General features: G+C 43.0%; 3 protein-coding genes and 3 non-coding genes across 8 annotated transcripts; 5 read left to right on the top strand and 1 right to left on the bottom strand.

Moving 5' to 3' along the window:
* Positions 1–168: 168 nt before the first annotated feature.
* On the top strand, positions 169–2,674 carry mcat (malonyl CoA:ACP acyltransferase (mitochondrial)). Its single transcript, XM_046379163.1, has 5 exons — positions 169–831; positions 1,368–1,455; positions 1,544–1,761; positions 1,923–2,060; positions 2,283–2,674. Exons 1-5 carry the CDS (start codon positions 388–390, stop codon positions 2,553–2,555), a joined length of 1,161 nt encoding a protein of 386 aa, XP_046235119.1. The 5' UTR covers positions 169–387; the 3' UTR covers positions 2,556–2,674.
* bik (BCL2 interacting killer) lies at positions 2,670–5,653 on the bottom strand. The gene is made up of 6 exons (XM_046379164.1): positions 5,586–5,653; positions 5,470–5,498; positions 3,998–4,100; positions 3,667–3,819; positions 3,463–3,577; positions 2,670–3,269 (listed from the first exon to the last, which is right to left on the bottom strand). Exons 3-6 carry the CDS (start codon positions 4,090–4,092, stop codon positions 3,144–3,146), a joined length of 489 nt encoding a protein of 162 aa, XP_046235120.1. The 5' UTR covers positions 4,093–4,100; positions 5,470–5,498; positions 5,586–5,653; the 3' UTR covers positions 2,670–3,143.
* A 419-nt stretch (positions 5,654–6,072) lies between these two features.
* Positions 6,073–14,218, top strand: ttll1 (tubulin tyrosine ligase-like family, member 1). 3 transcript variants are annotated; one of them, XM_046379520.1, is made up of 11 exons: positions 6,073–6,545; positions 6,694–6,817; positions 7,421–7,629; positions 7,744–7,924; positions 8,064–8,201; positions 8,304–8,412; positions 8,784–8,927; positions 9,592–9,678; positions 10,573–10,736; positions 12,117–12,175; positions 12,291–14,218. In XM_046379520.1, the coding sequence occupies exons 2-11, from the start codon at positions 6,705–6,707 to the stop codon at positions 12,386–12,388; spliced, it is 1,302 nt and encodes a 433-aa protein (XP_046235476.1). In that variant the 5' UTR covers positions 6,073–6,545; positions 6,694–6,704; the 3' UTR covers positions 12,389–14,218. The 3 variants fall into 3 exon arrangements, with proteins under 3 accessions (XP_046235476.1, XP_046235477.1, XP_046235478.1); XM_046379522.1 differs by lacking the exon at positions 6,073–6,545 and adding an exon at positions 7,239–7,258 and having other exon boundaries at positions 6,699–6,821; XM_046379521.1 differs by having other exon boundaries at positions 6,074–6,545; positions 12,117–14,218.
* Positions 9,092–9,178, top strand: trnay-gua. Its single transcript is given in 2 exon segments — positions 9,092–9,128; positions 9,143–9,178. It is a non-coding gene; the product is annotated as a tRNA-Tyr (tRNA).
* On the top strand, positions 10,877–10,963 carry trnay-gua. The gene is given in 2 exon segments: positions 10,877–10,913; positions 10,928–10,963. It is a non-coding gene; the product is annotated as a tRNA-Tyr (tRNA).
* Positions 11,347–11,433, top strand: trnay-gua. Its single transcript is given in 2 exon segments — positions 11,347–11,383; positions 11,398–11,433. It is a non-coding gene; the product is annotated as a tRNA-Tyr (tRNA).
* Positions 14,219–14,710: the final 492 nt, after the last annotated feature.

Genomic DNA, 14,710 nt, shown 5'->3' with positions numbered 1-14,710 from the left:
ACCAACTACAATAAAGTGGTTTTATTACTTCTGCTTAAGTAAATCATCTGAATACTGTCTGCCCCACTGATTAAGGAGGTGACGAGGTAAATTCACTCTAATTTGTACTATAACTTTACCAATTAACGTCATGACATAAAGTGACCTACAGGTGGCGCTGCAGCAGGGAGAACCCTCAACAGCAACCCGGAAAAAAAATATGACGAAGGTTACGTCACGTCAACATGGCGGCTTTCAGGACTGTGTCATGCGGATTGTAGACAGGCTGTCCCTGAGACAGACGAAAACAAAGTTGAGTTTCTTTGTAAATTACTCAAAGTTTTTTGTTCCAGGAGGATTATGGATCTGTCTTAATCCGCGAAGACGCCATTAGGTGAGGAGTCCGCCATGTTGGCATCAGTGGTTTCCAGCCTGACGGCAACCTCCAAGAGGAAGGTCGGGTCACTGGTTTCTCTGAGCAGGAGACTGTCCACCAACCAGCCTTTCTCCCAGGATGAAACCCGCCACCCTCCCCCCGAACCCCCCGCTCCTCTCCCGGACAGCGAGCCCACCACGGTGATGCAGAGGAGGCCCAGAAAGGACCCCGACGAACGCTCCGTGCTGCTCTTCCCCGGCCAGGGCAGCCAGTTTGTGGGCATGGCCAGAGGACTGTTGAAGTACCCAAACGTCAAAGAAATGTTCACGGTAGCCCAGAAGGTCCTCGGGTACGACCTGCTGTCCCTGTGCCTGGACGGACCCGAGGAGGATCTGATGAAGACGGTTCACTGCCAGCCGGCGGTGTTTGTCACCTCACTGGCTGCGGTGGAGAAGCTCAACCATGAAAAGCCCAAGGTGGCTGTCAGTTTAGTCAAATTATCTGGAAATTATGAATGAAATATTTGGTCGATAAGCTGTTTATAAAGAAAAATATTATAAATATGGGGTTTTTTTTCAAGTCAAATGCGGGATTTTTGTGGGTTTTTTTTCCAATACTGAAAATTTTGGCTTCTGTACCACACACATAAACTTAAATTACAAAGAAAAACAAATATTAGTCTAATCTTGGTAATAATATCTTGACAAATAATTTTTCGTTACTTTACATACTGTTGGATAACTCATAACTAGATGTCAGAAAAATGTAGCAGAACTATATTTCCTTTTTGTAATAGAGTAGAAGTACCGGTACTGTAAAATTTCAGTACTCTAAAGTAAAACACCTCAAACTTGCCCTTGAATGCAGCACTTCAGTAAATGTCCCATCAGAGGCGTTTTCTTACCTGTGACGGACTCAGGGGCACTCACGCGGTGTCTTTTACAAGACTTGGCTGTTCCTCGTCCACGTTGGCTCACATGAGTGTCTCGTGCTTTTACTCGTCCGTCCACAGGTCGTTGAGATGTGCGTTGCCGCCGCAGGTTTCAGCGTTGGGGAATTTGCTGCCCTGGTTTTTTCTGGTTCCATGAACTTTGCAGAAGGTGAACATGACTGGACATGACAACAAAGATGTTGCTCACTTAAAAGCTTTGTAAATCCATATTTCATAATTACTCCTCTGTCTTCTAGCTCTGTATGCAGTGAAGGTACGTGCAGAGGCCATGCAGAAAGCATCAGAGCTGGTTCCTAGCGGGATGTTGTCAGTCATTGGTCGACCGCAGGCCCAGTATAAATATGCCTGTGTGCAGGCTAAAGAGTACTGCAAAAGCCAAGGGATAGAGGAGCCTGTCTGCTCTGTGGCCAACTATCTGTTCCCTGATGGGAGGGTCGTCGCAGGACACCAAAAGGTATGGAGCATTAACAGCTGCGAAGATATTGATTCCAAAAAAGTCCTTCACGTTCTTGTGGTTTTGTTTAAAGAACAGCGTCCTAAGTGTCTTGCAGTTTCCTTAAAGACAAAGGTTGGCAGAGCCGTCCTGGACTCCTTATATGATGTTTGTCTCTCCAGGCTCTGGATTTCCTCCAGCAAAACTCCAGACATCTCAATTTCATGAGGACCAAACCTCTTCCTGTCAGCGGGGCTTTTCACACTGAGCTGATGCAGTCGGCTGTTGAACCCTTGAGAGAGGTGCTCAGACAGGTGGAGGTCAGTCGAACTCACGAAAATATGACACCATGGGAGAAAAGAAATGACGGCCAATAAAAACCTTTCATTAATCCACTGATTGTGTACTGTGCTTGGATGCTGATTTTGATTTCAATCCATTTTCAGTGTAATAATTTCACACCTTACCAACAGCCATGTTGCTTGCGCACCTTAACTGACTCAGATCTTGTCTTCTGACGCCTGGATTTCTCTTCTGTTCAGATTCGTCGTCCTGAGATCAGCGTGTACTCCAACGTGGATGGAAAACGCTACATGAACGAGAGCCACGTCCGCAGGCAGCTGGCGAAGCAGCTGGTGTCGCCCGTGAAGTGGGAGCAAACTCTGCACGAGATCTACGAGAGGACGCAGGGACAGAAGTTCCCTCACACCTACGAGGTCGGCCCGGGACGGCAGCTCGGCTCCACGCTTCAAAAGTGTAACAGGAAGGCCTTCCTAAATTACACAAACATGAAAGTCACAGCTAATGAAGACTGATAATGTGATGGAAACAACTTGACTGGAAGCTCCTGTGGCTGCTTCTGATTGTCTTCTTTGGTTGTTATTATCTTGTTATGTAAATGATTTTTTTAAATGAATGAGACAACAAAATGTCATCAATTTGAAGTTTATTTGCATCACATGAGAAAAAGCACTTTCATATCTGACACAGAAAGTCCAGCTCCCTTCATTTTTTATATTAAGCAAGGCTACTCGTCATTTGTAACAATTTTGGCCTTTTAAATCCAGCAGGAAATTAATATGAAAAGACTGCAGGCCAGCAACAGTCCAGTCACTAGAAACAGGCTTTTGTACATTAATACAACTGTGAACAAACATGTCACTGCTACAATATGCTGGCCAACACTGTAGAACAGATTTAAACAATTTACGCACGTATGACCCTGGCAAATTCTACAGCTTGTTTTTCTCTCCTGTTTCCAGCCATACAATGTCAACTTCAATACCGATCCTGAAAAATAGTATAAAAAGAGAAATCAAAGTAAACAGCAGAAACAAATCAATTAGAAATAACTGTCAAATCATTTGCAAACGTTATTTTTGTCACATATATCGATGGCGTATTTATGGCCCTTTAGGCTTTCCGTTCTGCCCGCAGTGCACCAAAAGCGTCACTGCGGCCACCAGTGCCACAGTCACCAGCACTCCTCTGGTCCAGCCAGGGCAGGCTGCTCGTTTAAAATTGGCCACCTGTGAAATGAAAGTACAAACTAGTGTTTTGTGAACTCCGGAGCAACAAAAGAGAGGTACACAGCTTTATAATTGTGTCTCCACTGACATTTTTTGTAAACATAACCAAACTGTACGAGAACTAAAGGTGGGCAAGGGCTTAGCAAAACGTTAGCTGAGACACAGATGTGACACCACAGTGATCGAGTGTTACCCAGGCTGCCCAGGTGTCGCCTCTGAGGATCCCCTGCCCAGGTGCAGAGCTGACTATCCAGGCCTTCACTGCTGCAGACAGGCCCTGGAAGCCCCATAACTGACTGTGGATGTCCCTGAAAGAGAACAGCACGGGGTTATAGTGTCCCAACAGCCAGTCCGCTGTGGGGAAAGATGCTTTTCTTTTTCTTCTCTGATTTTGTACCGATAAATGGTCCTGGTCAGTGCTTGAGCAGGTCTCAACATGTGGAGAGCAGTTGGTAGCCAGTTTGGCTCTCTGCTGGCCCATTCCCGGGCCAGCTGGTCTCCAATTACAGCCAGCTGGCGCCCCAAAGCTCGTGCAGCTCTGTCATTGACCCTGAAGGAGCAACAGACATGACTGTTAAGTGATTCTCCGAACAAAAGTCTTTTTTATACATTGTTTGTGTTTGGTACAACTGATCCCATGCGGTCCGTTGCCTGAGGTGTGGCCTGTCCGAGCTGCACGCTGTTGTTATTATGGTGTGTTGTGCGGATATGCCTGTACTGTGCTGTACCTGAGGTTCACATCAAACACAGTGCCAGTGTCCACCTCACCAGGTCCAGCCTGGAGGGAGACGACACGACTCGGCTGCCTTGTTTGTTCCACCATCTTGTTTTCTGAGAAGACAACCAGTATTATGCAAATTAGTCAGATAAGTACATGGAAGTGGAGTGCCAAGAACTTAATTGGCCACGCAGGGCAGAAAAATGGCTCGCTGGTTTGACAGTGTTTGTGTATTATCTTTGCTTGACTCCAACGTTCATAAATGGGTTGTGTAAATACTAGGTCATGTGACCAGGATAGGTGGCGGCTGTGTTACCGGGGAGAAAATCCAGGTGGATGAAACAGGCTTTCCTAGGTTTAAAGGGATGACATCACCTGTTGGATCAAGTCCAACGGTTGTCGACACATTACTACCTTTATAACGCCTCAAAGGTGTGTTTCCTCTTGAACATGACTGTTTTTTTAACCATACATATAATCTACCTTTATGGCTGGCTTTACAACTTGCTGGACTTGTTAAACTGGTTATTTGTTACAGGTTTGTTCCCTCCTATGTGCACCTGTCCTCATACCAGTTCCTGTTGTGCTTGCACTCATGTGCCTTAATGCAAATGCCCCATTTTCATAACTCAAATCAACCAAACTGCTCCTATGTCTCTGCCAAGAAAAGATAAAACATCACTGACCCCAAGGACTCTACTTGTACTTCTACTTACTAAGCTTTATGTGTTTGTTCAAAGGTTAATTACAATAACTTACTGATAATGATTTCCCTGAGTGTATCCTAAGATTGTCTGTACCAATTTATTATATAATCCTTACTCATGTAACACTACTACAAGGATCAGTACCTACATACTTAGTCCCTGAAACAGATCTGTGCAATAATTCATCCACTAATCATAATTTGAGGGACTCTAGTGTAAATAGTCTTTCTTCTTTTCTGTACTGTGTACAGCTGCAGGTACTTGTTTCCTGTGTATTTATTCTTTTTGAATGCACATCCTTCCCTTATCCTTGCATGCTTTGCACCCTCTATATCCTGTTTGCTGCTGTAATACTGTAATTTCCCAGTTATGGGACTAATGAAGGATTATCTTATCTTATCTTATCTTATTATCAAAATATACCCCTAAATGTGAGAGGTTTGACAATGTAAACATAGCCTGGGCTCCATAATAATAGCCTAGAGGAGGACATTTCTGGGTATTAATCATGTAATAGCCTAAAGGCTTCTGCCCGTATTGTCATAACAAAGAGATGAAGTCATCCTTCTCACCCAAAGCAAAGGTCGTTTTGAACATCAGACATATTGAATTACGCATAAAATCCGCAGATATGAGTGAATTTTAACCACATCTACAAATTAAAAAACATGGTGTGTCGTGCAGGAATGATATTTAGATATCTAAACCAACAGAAATGATCCCGTCCAGACAGTAAAACAGGTGCGTGCACTACAGAAAAGAAAGTAAAACCTACCTTTTATGTAGATTAAAGTAGACGCCGCCCTGTAACAGACATAAAGACATTATTATTGAATAGTCTTGGCGAAAATAAAATAAAGAAATTTTCGCAAAGTGTTTTCCTGTACTTACAGCAGCGTCCTTTAATCTCGTTGCTCTCAGGTAACTGCCACAAATATGATTGGCCACGCCCTTACCTGCTGCTACTAACCATGACCACAAGGGGGCAGCATGCCCATCACATATGTTCAAAAAAACAAGAACAGAAGATTTTCTTTTAGCTTTAGCGAGCTATTATTATTCTAATTATTTATTTTGTTATGCAAATGTATTTGTTATATAAATATTTTTACAATATTTAATTTTCCACAATACCAACAGATAGACAATTAGATTGGACACTTAATATTTCTGATAATGTCTATTACTGAAATATTAATGGTATGGGCCTGCTCATTTCAATATTTCTCATTTTTTCAACGGATAATCATTTGATGTTTACGGAAAGCGTTTATATGCGTGTATGTAAAGCCAGTATAAATTCCATAAATAGTCGAACACTGACACCTGCTGGTAAAATGTGGTAATGACAGCCTGCAATGACATCACTGCGTCCTCCGTTGCTAGGTTATTCTCCAAGCACACAACGACGTCGTTTGCTAATGCTCTTGAGATATTTCTCGTTCAGAAATTTCTCTACATTTTCATTCAGTCGCATAGTAAGGTTGTGTCATGTATATGCTGTTGCGTTTCAATAACTTAGACTTTTATTGTGAAGAGTAGTTTGACAGTTGTGGGCGTTTCGTCACTGTGTCCGGCTTCACGACGCCCTCAGTCAATAAATTTAGCTTGTTAGCAATAAAACCGCTAACATGAAGGCAGTTTTATGTCGTTAGCTGTTGCAAAAAAACAGTCCTGCCGACGTGTTTCGCTATGAGGTTAAATAGCGACAATCGGATGAGATTGCATCACTGAGTGGGTGATGTCCGCCCAGCCTCTGCAGCAGTCCAGGGAGGGCTCAGCAGCCTGCTAACCGAGCCTGCCCGGCTAGCTGATGCTGATGACTGGCTGTTTCCTCACATTGATTTGCAGGTAGGTGATGGCTTAGATGCATGGTAGCTGCATGCATTCCCCCCAGTTTTTCATTGCATTTTACTATATTGAGCGGACAGACAATACGCTATATTGTTTATCTGCTTTTCCGTCTGTTTATTACCTGTTGTATTGTGCTCCACCCTAGTGGGGGGCACCATGGCCGGTAAGGTGAAGTGGGTGACAGATATTGAGAAATCAGTGCTCATCAACAACTTTGAGAAGAGAGAATGGATTCCGGTCTCAGAAAACGAGGACTGGAATTTCTACTGGTGGGTTTTTCATCTACATTACTTAAGTACCAACACCAATCTGTAAAAAAAATAATTAAAAATTCAAACAAACATTCACAAGATCAGTATGTGGCGCTGTGAGATAATTCTTGAGGTTAGAAAGAGGCAAAAACAAACTACTTTGTCCACAATTTTATAGTATTATTATGAGTTTTTCTCTAATCCAAGTCCTTTTTGTGAAACGTGGGGAAATTTTACATCTTTTGGCCTCAAATAATTATTGAAATCAAATCGTCTGACGTGAGCATCTCATTGGTGAAGACATCTGAAACATATGTTTCCAGTAAGACTCTTCTTTATTGACATGCGTCACACAAGCCAAAAAGATTTAAAAAACCACTGTTTTCATCTTTTATGTTATCTTTTATCTTTTTATGTGATATATGGATATAAAAGGTAGCAAGAGACTTAACTGGTCAGGTAAATGACAGAATCTTTATGGAAATATTCTGCTAAATTAGAAGCATCTTATCTACTTTATACTTAGGAACTGTCCATTAATGAATATTAGGTATGTCACCAAGCTTATTTCTAGGCTCCAGGCTCCTTAAATCACTATAATAAATGTTTACTCGCATGTAGGATGAGCATCCAGACCATCCGAAATGTGTTCAGCGTGGACACCGGCTATCGTCTGTCAGATGACCAGATGGTTAACCACTTCCCCAACCACTACGAGCTGACCAGGAAGGACCTGATGATCAAGAACATCAAACGTTACCGCAAGGAGCTGGAGAAGGAAGGCAGTCCGTTGGCAGAGAAGGACGAGAACGGAAAATACATTTATTTAGGTGCATATTGGATGTGTGTAGAAATGTACACCTGCTCCATTGTCTTCCTCACAAAACACGGAGAGGCCGCGCTGTTCTGAATATGTTCAACTGTTTGCTCTATGCTTCGTGCAGATTTTGTCCCCGTGACTTTCATGCTCCCTGCCGACTATAATCTCTTTGTGGAGGAGTTCCGCAAGAACCCATCCAGCACTTGGATCATGAAGCCCTGCGGGAAGGCTCAGGGAAAAGGCATCTTCCTCATCAACAAACTGTCCCAGATCAAGAAGTGGTCCAGAGACAGCCGCACCTCCACGTGAGTTACCGAAGACATCACACAGTAACAGTAAACACTTCATGTGAGGCGGTTACTCTTTGCATAGATTTGCATGGTGCCATGTGTTCTCTTTCCTCTTTGGTTTGTTCACAGTTTGCTTCTTGCTTATCACCTCCAGGTTTGTAGCAGCATCCAGTGGCAAAGAGGCCTACGTCATCTCCCTGTACATCGACAACCCTCTGCTGATAGGAGGGAAGAAGTTTGACCTGCGTCTCTACGTTCTGGTGACCACATATCGGCCTCTGAAATGCTACATGTGAGCGCTGAAACTGCTGAACACTAGCAGTAATGAGTTATGTGTTTGTGAGTAATGACAAGAACTGCTTGACTGAAATCTCTTCTGTGGTTTGATTCTCAGGTACAAGCTTGGCTTCTGCAGGTTCTGCACAGTCAAGTACACACCCAGCACCAGTGAACTGGACAACATGTTCGTTCACCTCACCAATGTGGCCATCCAAAAACATGGGGTAAGTCTGTATCTCATCCTGTATGGCTGCTAATGACTGCTGTTCGAACGTAGTGTTTTAAATCAGCTTTTAGTATCAGTAAGTGAGCTTTAGGTTATACTGGATATGAAAGGGACATTCCAGCAACTGGTTGGGGTCTCATGAGGCAGCAGTGGATGTAATATCCTGACTTTTAGTTCCTAGTATGGGTCAAGCGCCGAAAACACTGGACCCCCTTCAAAAGATAAAAACCTAAAAAGCTAAATCCAAACTTTATACAAAAGCATGCTAGTGTGCTGGGGAATCGGGGGAGTTTTCTGTTGGATAGATTTATAATTTCACAAAATCATGTTTCCATCATTTAAGTGTCTGAGTTTGTATCTTGAACACAGGATGATTACAACCACGTCCACGGAGGCAAGTGGACGGTCAGTAACCTCCGTCTGTACCTAGAAAGCACCAGAGGCAAGGAGGTGACAAACCGACTGTTTGACCAGATACACTGGATCGTGGTGCAGTCACTGAAGGCCGTGGCTGTAAGCATATCGTCTGTTTAATGCAAAGCACAGATGTAACACAACATGTTACATATGTGGCACTGCAAAATTACAAGAATTGTAGGACTGATTTATCGGAGTAAAGCTTTGCTTTGTCCTGTTGCTATGCTCATGTTGTTATCTTTCTGTGGTATGTTCTAATCCCTTCGATAGCTCAGTTGGTAGAGCGGAGGACTGTAGTGGCAGTAGCAGGCATCCTTAGGTCGCTGGTTCAAATCCGGCTCGAAGGAGGTGGCTTTTAGTGATTGTAGAATTGTAAAAACAGTCATGTAGAGAACGCAGCACCAACACACAGCAGCTGCCTTTTTGAAACTGCCTTTTTTGAAGCTGTTTTTAGCATTGGGCTGTTACTAATTTAAGCAGACCAGCATTTAGAAACACACAGCTGTTGGTATCTTTATGTTCTTAGCACAACAGTGCACTCAGCTTAATGCGCACATCCCTTTTCTGCTAAGTTATGTGACTCATCTGTGTGCTAATATATTCATGTTCTCTGGTAGATTTTAATTCTGATAGTTTGCAAAAACTTTTCTCTGCTGAATCATTCTGTATTGCATTAGAAAGTTCCTGGCATATCACAATCACCCACAAATTGAGGCCAGTTCCTCTTGCTGATCTAGTGTCTGTCTTCTCCGTCTTGCAGCCTGTGATGAACAATGACAAGCACTGCTTCGAGTGTTACGGGTATGACATCATTATTGATGACAAGCTCAAGCCGTGGCTTATCGAGGTGAGCAATTTGAACATGCCTACAAACTCTGATTGAAGGGTTTATTTCTCTAAAATGTAACCTCTCTTCTCGTTGATCCTGAAGACGCTCTTTGCATATTTGAAAAGCCCAAAGATCCTCAACGTACTTACACAGTGACTGTGTGTTCCTTTGTCTTTAGCATTAAGCAACTTTAAATGCCCTTGAGGCTGATCTTTGTGCATACGTGTTTGGCTGTGTGCCTCTTCATATTCAGCAGTTAAAAAAACATAGCTCCAGATACTGTTTAGCTGGTGTTCAAACTTAAAATAGGATGCCTCTGTATTGTGTTTTATTTTACATCCTAAACACTGAGCTTATTATGTGACTGCCACATCTCACTGGACTCATTTTGACAGCCGTACACTGCGTTGCTGGGTTTCCAGGCTAGGTCTGAACTATTTCTGTTAACAGACACCAATCTGATCTATTTTGGGCAACATGAATCTGGTTGTAGGGCATAAATGGTCCTCACCGAGTGACTGAAGAAACATGTGCCACAAACTTGCACAAACTTACTCCTTTGTTCATTATTCCTGCAGGTATCCAACTCTCATTAACAGGTAAACAGGGCATAACGAAAGCCGAGAAGCTTTCTTTCATTTCCCTCTCTCTCACTGGGCACTTTAGTGTAAGTTTTTCTAATGTGTGTGAAGTTTTCTTTGAGTGTATGAATGCTTATGAGCACAGCTGTTAAGGCACATTAGCAGGAGGATTTCCTGCTTGATAAGAGCTTCTATATGGGGATCTGTCTACAATCCATTTTTAAGCTCTGCCCACTTTTAACATGATTGCAGATATTCTACATGTCTTGTGGTGCAACACTAACTTCTCTTCAAATGTAAATGAAACTTTGTTTGTCTGCGTCATGCTCAGGTCAATGCCTCTCCCTCGCTGACCTCCAGCACAGCCAATGACCGCATCCTGAAATACAACCTCATCAACGACACTCTCAACATCGTCACGCCCAACGGGGACATCCCAGACTGCCGCTGGAATCGCAGCCCGCCCCGAGAGGCCCTGGGCAACTATCAAGTCCTGTGAGTGCCATTAAAAGTTACCGGTCAGACAAACTCGGCAACTTCAGACAGCCAAAGTGAGGGCAGAGGGGTCGCAGAGAGGCTAAACGTTCCCTGTTTACTAAACTCAGCCTGTTATCTATTTGAAGCTGGCTTTAAGCCCTTCGATAGCTCAGTTGGTAGAGCGGAGGACTGTAGTGGGTGACGTAGCCATCCTTAGGTCGCTGGTTCAAATCCGGCTCGAAGGACTTGCTTTTGACTGTGTTGCAGAGCAACGCCTGTAACAAGGACACTATCTCACCTTTGAGATTCGTGTTATCTTAGCTCACAAAACATGGTTCTACTGGTGACACATGAGCATGTGTTTTCCTCCTTCCATTCTCACTGTTCAGTCATATGTAGACATGCACTGTTCAAGTAGAATAAAACAGGAAAAGCACAACACACTTCTAAAATATGCTGTAAATAATTGACTTTAACTATTTAACTCAAGTGGCTTTATTTTTCACAAGGTTCATGTCTTGATAAATTGTGTTTACATGTTATGACATTAACTTTTAGAATACAACAATAAAGTTGGTAAATCCTGTAAGTGCGCATTGTCACATTAGTGTGTGAGGCTGTTTGTCACCCTTCGATAGCTCAGTTGGTAGAGCGGAGGACTGTAGTGGCTACAGCTGACATCCTTAGGTCGCTGGTTCAAATCCGGCTCGAAGGAGGTGGCTTTTAGTGATTGTAGTTTTTTAAAAAAACAGTCATGTAGAGAACGCAGCACCAACACACGGCAGCTGCGAATGATAGAAGACACATTGGTTATGTTTGGCTGAGTTAAAGCGGACGAGGCCTGTTGTTGAGAACCACTACTCAGTCAGAAATAGTTACTCCTGGGTCATAACTCACATGGTATGTTCAGCGGCCGTCTGACATTAGTGCAGAGAGCGTGTTAGCGCTTCGTTTGCGTAGTCTAAGCAAAGCCAACCAGAGGGAGGAAATGACTCCATTATTCCTCTTTCTCAACTACAGTAATATTTTTTTTTTAATCATTGCATACTACACTCATTCTTTCAGGCTTTATTCCACAATACAAAGTCAAAAGCAAGTCCCTCAAGCCAGATCCAAACCAGCAATCTAAGGATACCTGGTGTACCCACTACAGTCCTCTTCTCTACCAACTGAGCTATCAGAAGCGTACAGCTCAATTGTTCAAACACAATAGCGAGGGCAAAGTGGGCTTAAGAGATAAGAGACGTAGCAGGGCGGTGTTGTCTGAGTAAAGCACCTTGTTTGCACACCCCGTGGTCCATGTTAAGGCAAAGAGCGGGGTCAGCGGGAAGTGCTTTTGCGTGGCATTCCTTCACTGCATGATTCCTCTGTCTCCCGATTGGCTCTGTGTGTCACCAGGTACGACGAGGAGCAGGCGCAGAGCGAGAATGCCGAGCGTGACCTGCGGAGCCGCTCGGGTCAGTCCCTGGGGTCAAAGGGCACCAAGGGGACTGCAGGCGTTCGCCCTGTTGCTGCCACATGGAAGTGAGCTGACACTGCTGACTCTTAATGACTTCCTGTACATTATTACAGAGCCCTGCATTGGGGCACGGGGGATTAAAAAAGAACCACGCAGACTTTTAGCCCAGCTGTTCGGTGGAGGACTGCTGCCTGTCTCCACATTTGACTGACTGACGACACAGGAGGCAACAACTGTACTGCTGGAGGAAGGATAATCATAATATGATACAGTATTTGAGGGGTTTAAAGGCTCATTGTGTGAATGAGTAACTGAAAAAGTACAAATTACGTTGGTGGGGCTGAAAGTGAAGCCCAGTCTCACATATCTCAACAACAGCAACAGCAGTTCACACCCCAATCCGAGCTCCCCATGAAGAGAAGGAAAACCCTGCCAAAAAAAAAGCTAAGAAAGTGGATAAAAGCTTGGGAGAGGCAATTCCTAAAGGAAGATCCCTCTCTTGGATGGCTGTAGACGCTGCAGGTGGGAAAATGTGTAAGTTACGCACATCAGCGGTATTGAAATCCAACATAAACAAGGTGGATTAAATAAACCTAAATTATGCATGATTACCGAGTCTGGACACTCTAACTTGACCCACCACACGGGTGCTGAGGCGAAGGAGCTCTCTCAGTGAGTCGTACAGGAAAAGAGATAAGTGACATAATTAAAGCAAGGCGTATAAAGATCTTATCTCCTTATAGGCAGTTGATGGAACGTATTACATATGTATAAGCCCCAAAATAGAATTTAATAATGTTTTTTATAAGTGCATTATCAGTACATGCAGAGGGGAGTGCTGAACCCTGTTGCACTTTATTACTTTATTTTAGCTTGAACATTATGTAGATATTTTGCACTTTGAGTTGGACAACTGACTTCATACTGCTGCACATCGAACATGTTAAATGCTAATACGTGTTGGGAATGTATATCTGTTCTGAGCTACTACCTGTTTATCTCCCGCAAGTACAGATGAGTGGCACTGGAAAAGAAAAAGGCTGTATTTTGGTTTTTGCAGTATATGTTGTGCTATTTTTTCACAAGTTTCATCAGAGGCTTGGAGGTTTCCTTGGAAAGAATGTATGCTCAGGCTCAAGTCCATGATCAAGATTATCACACTTTATTTACTGGGAAATAAATGGGTATCTTCGGTCAGTAGATGAAAGAAGGGTTGAGAAAGGGCTCAGTTGAAAACATTTCTGCAACCCAGTTGTGATTAAATCAAGCTGTTCAGCCCTGTAGGGGCACCCATTTGGCCATTTGGTGCTTTGTGAAATAAAATTGTTGATTCTTGACGTGATGAGGAAAATTCTTCACTGATTAAATAACAGGTTTCTTTATTTGTTTTCTTTACTTCCTGAGATTTTAATTTAACTTACTTCAGTAATGTGTTTCCTTTCACTTCACTGTAGTTAAGGGCCTCAAAGCCTTTGTTGACTCTAATCTGTCTGGAGTTTAGATTAATCAGAGGTCAATCCATCAAAAGGCAAGTGACCTTTATGTTCCTTATGTAAAGTAAGTCTCTGCATGTCACCGTTCCTTGACCTTGAAGGTTTGGCTCTCCTCCCCCATCAGCACCTTGTTTCCTTCCAGCCCACGAGTTGGTTACTGTATGCAGAATAGCAGTTTGTCAAGGTGTGTGAGCCACTGAGTTGTTGGCCTGTAATGAAATGACCCTAATTTCTGAGTCATTTTAGCCATTGCTGGGCTGTAAGACACACATTTTCTCCTGCACTAGAGACCAAAATTTACTGATTCAACTCTGAGGTGTGTCTGACGGTCACATAAGGAACTGGGTCGATCAGAGGCCAGTTCCTGGTTTTGTCTGGCTGCTTTTTTTCTTTATTGTGGTTACAAATTGTGCAGTTTATGTCGTGTACATGACACAAAGCTTTTCTATTTTTAGCCTTGCAGCGCTGAGATCTCTGTATGAGAAGTGCATTGTTTCCTTTTACTTTTGTTTACTTTCAATAAAATATCCATATTGGTGCTGCTTTGACGATGACCAACTATTCATTTTAAAGCAATCGTTTGGGTGAACTTGCCCCCTTTTTTTTTTACAGAAAACAGCATTTTTGAAGGGAAAGACTTTCTCTTCTTTGCGAGCAGTGCTCACATCCGCTGAAACAGAACATGATAAAGCAAAAATAGCGGTATGTTGTACATCTGAACATGTTCATTACAGCACTCTGTGTGGTGGAGGAGGTTCATTGCAAGTAACACAAGATGGCTTTAAACTTATATCTGAGTTTTGCCACTAAACATGGATCAGTTACTGTATTATTTAACTGTTGCATGACCCGTGACATAACTTGATTACCTCCTAATTTATGAACAAAGTTGCTACAGACTGGTATATCTTTAACTTTATGTTAAAAATTAAAAATTATGTTAATTTTATGTCTGGATCGCAGCTTCCCCAGAAACCCAAGAGTTGGTTACTTGGTTTGTAGTAACTGGTTTGTTCTTGTTAATAATGTCCCGTAATGAG

This window comes from Scatophagus argus, chromosome 22 (assembly GCF_020382885.2).
Source record: "Scatophagus argus isolate fScaArg1 chromosome 22, fScaArg1.pri, whole genome shotgun sequence".
NCBI classification, from domain to species: domain Eukaryota; kingdom Metazoa; phylum Chordata; class Actinopteri; family Scatophagidae; genus Scatophagus; species Scatophagus argus.
This window is presented reverse-complemented; position numbering and strand designations above follow the sequence as displayed.

Coding starts and splice junctions, on each gene's coding strand:
- ttll1 (XM_046379520.1), top strand. CDS start 6,705: ATGGCCGGTAAGGTGAAGTGGGTGACAGATATTGAGAAATCAGTGCTC. Junction 7,925..8,063: donor AGAGACAGCCGCACCTCCAC/GTGAGTTACCGA, acceptor TATCACCTCCAG/GTTTGTAGCAGCATCCAGTG. Junction 8,928..9,591: donor AGTCACTGAAGGCCGTGGCT/GTAAGCATATCG, acceptor TCCGTCTTGCAG/CCTGTGATGAACAATGACAA.
- mcat (XM_046379163.1), top strand. CDS start 388: ATGTTGGCATCAGTGGTTTCCAGCCTGACGGCAACCTCCAAGAGGAAG. Junction 832..1,367: donor TCAACCATGAAAAGCCCAAG/GTGGCTGTCAGT, acceptor GTCCGTCCACAG/GTCGTTGAGATGTGCGTTGC. Junction 1,456..1,543: donor TTCCATGAACTTTGCAGAAG/GTGAACATGACT, acceptor TCTGTCTTCTAG/CTCTGTATGCAGTGAAGGTA.
- bik (XM_046379164.1), bottom strand. CDS start 4,092: ATGGTGGAACAAACAAGGCAGCCGAGTCGTGTCGTCTCCCTCCAGGCT. Junction 3,578..3,666: donor CTGACCAGGACCATTTATCG/GTACAAAATCAG, acceptor GTTCTCTTTCAG/GGACATCCACAGTCAGTTAT. Junction 3,270..3,462: donor GCGACACCTGGGCAGCCTGG/GTAACACTCGAT, acceptor TTCATTTCACAG/GTGGCCAATTTTAAACGAGC.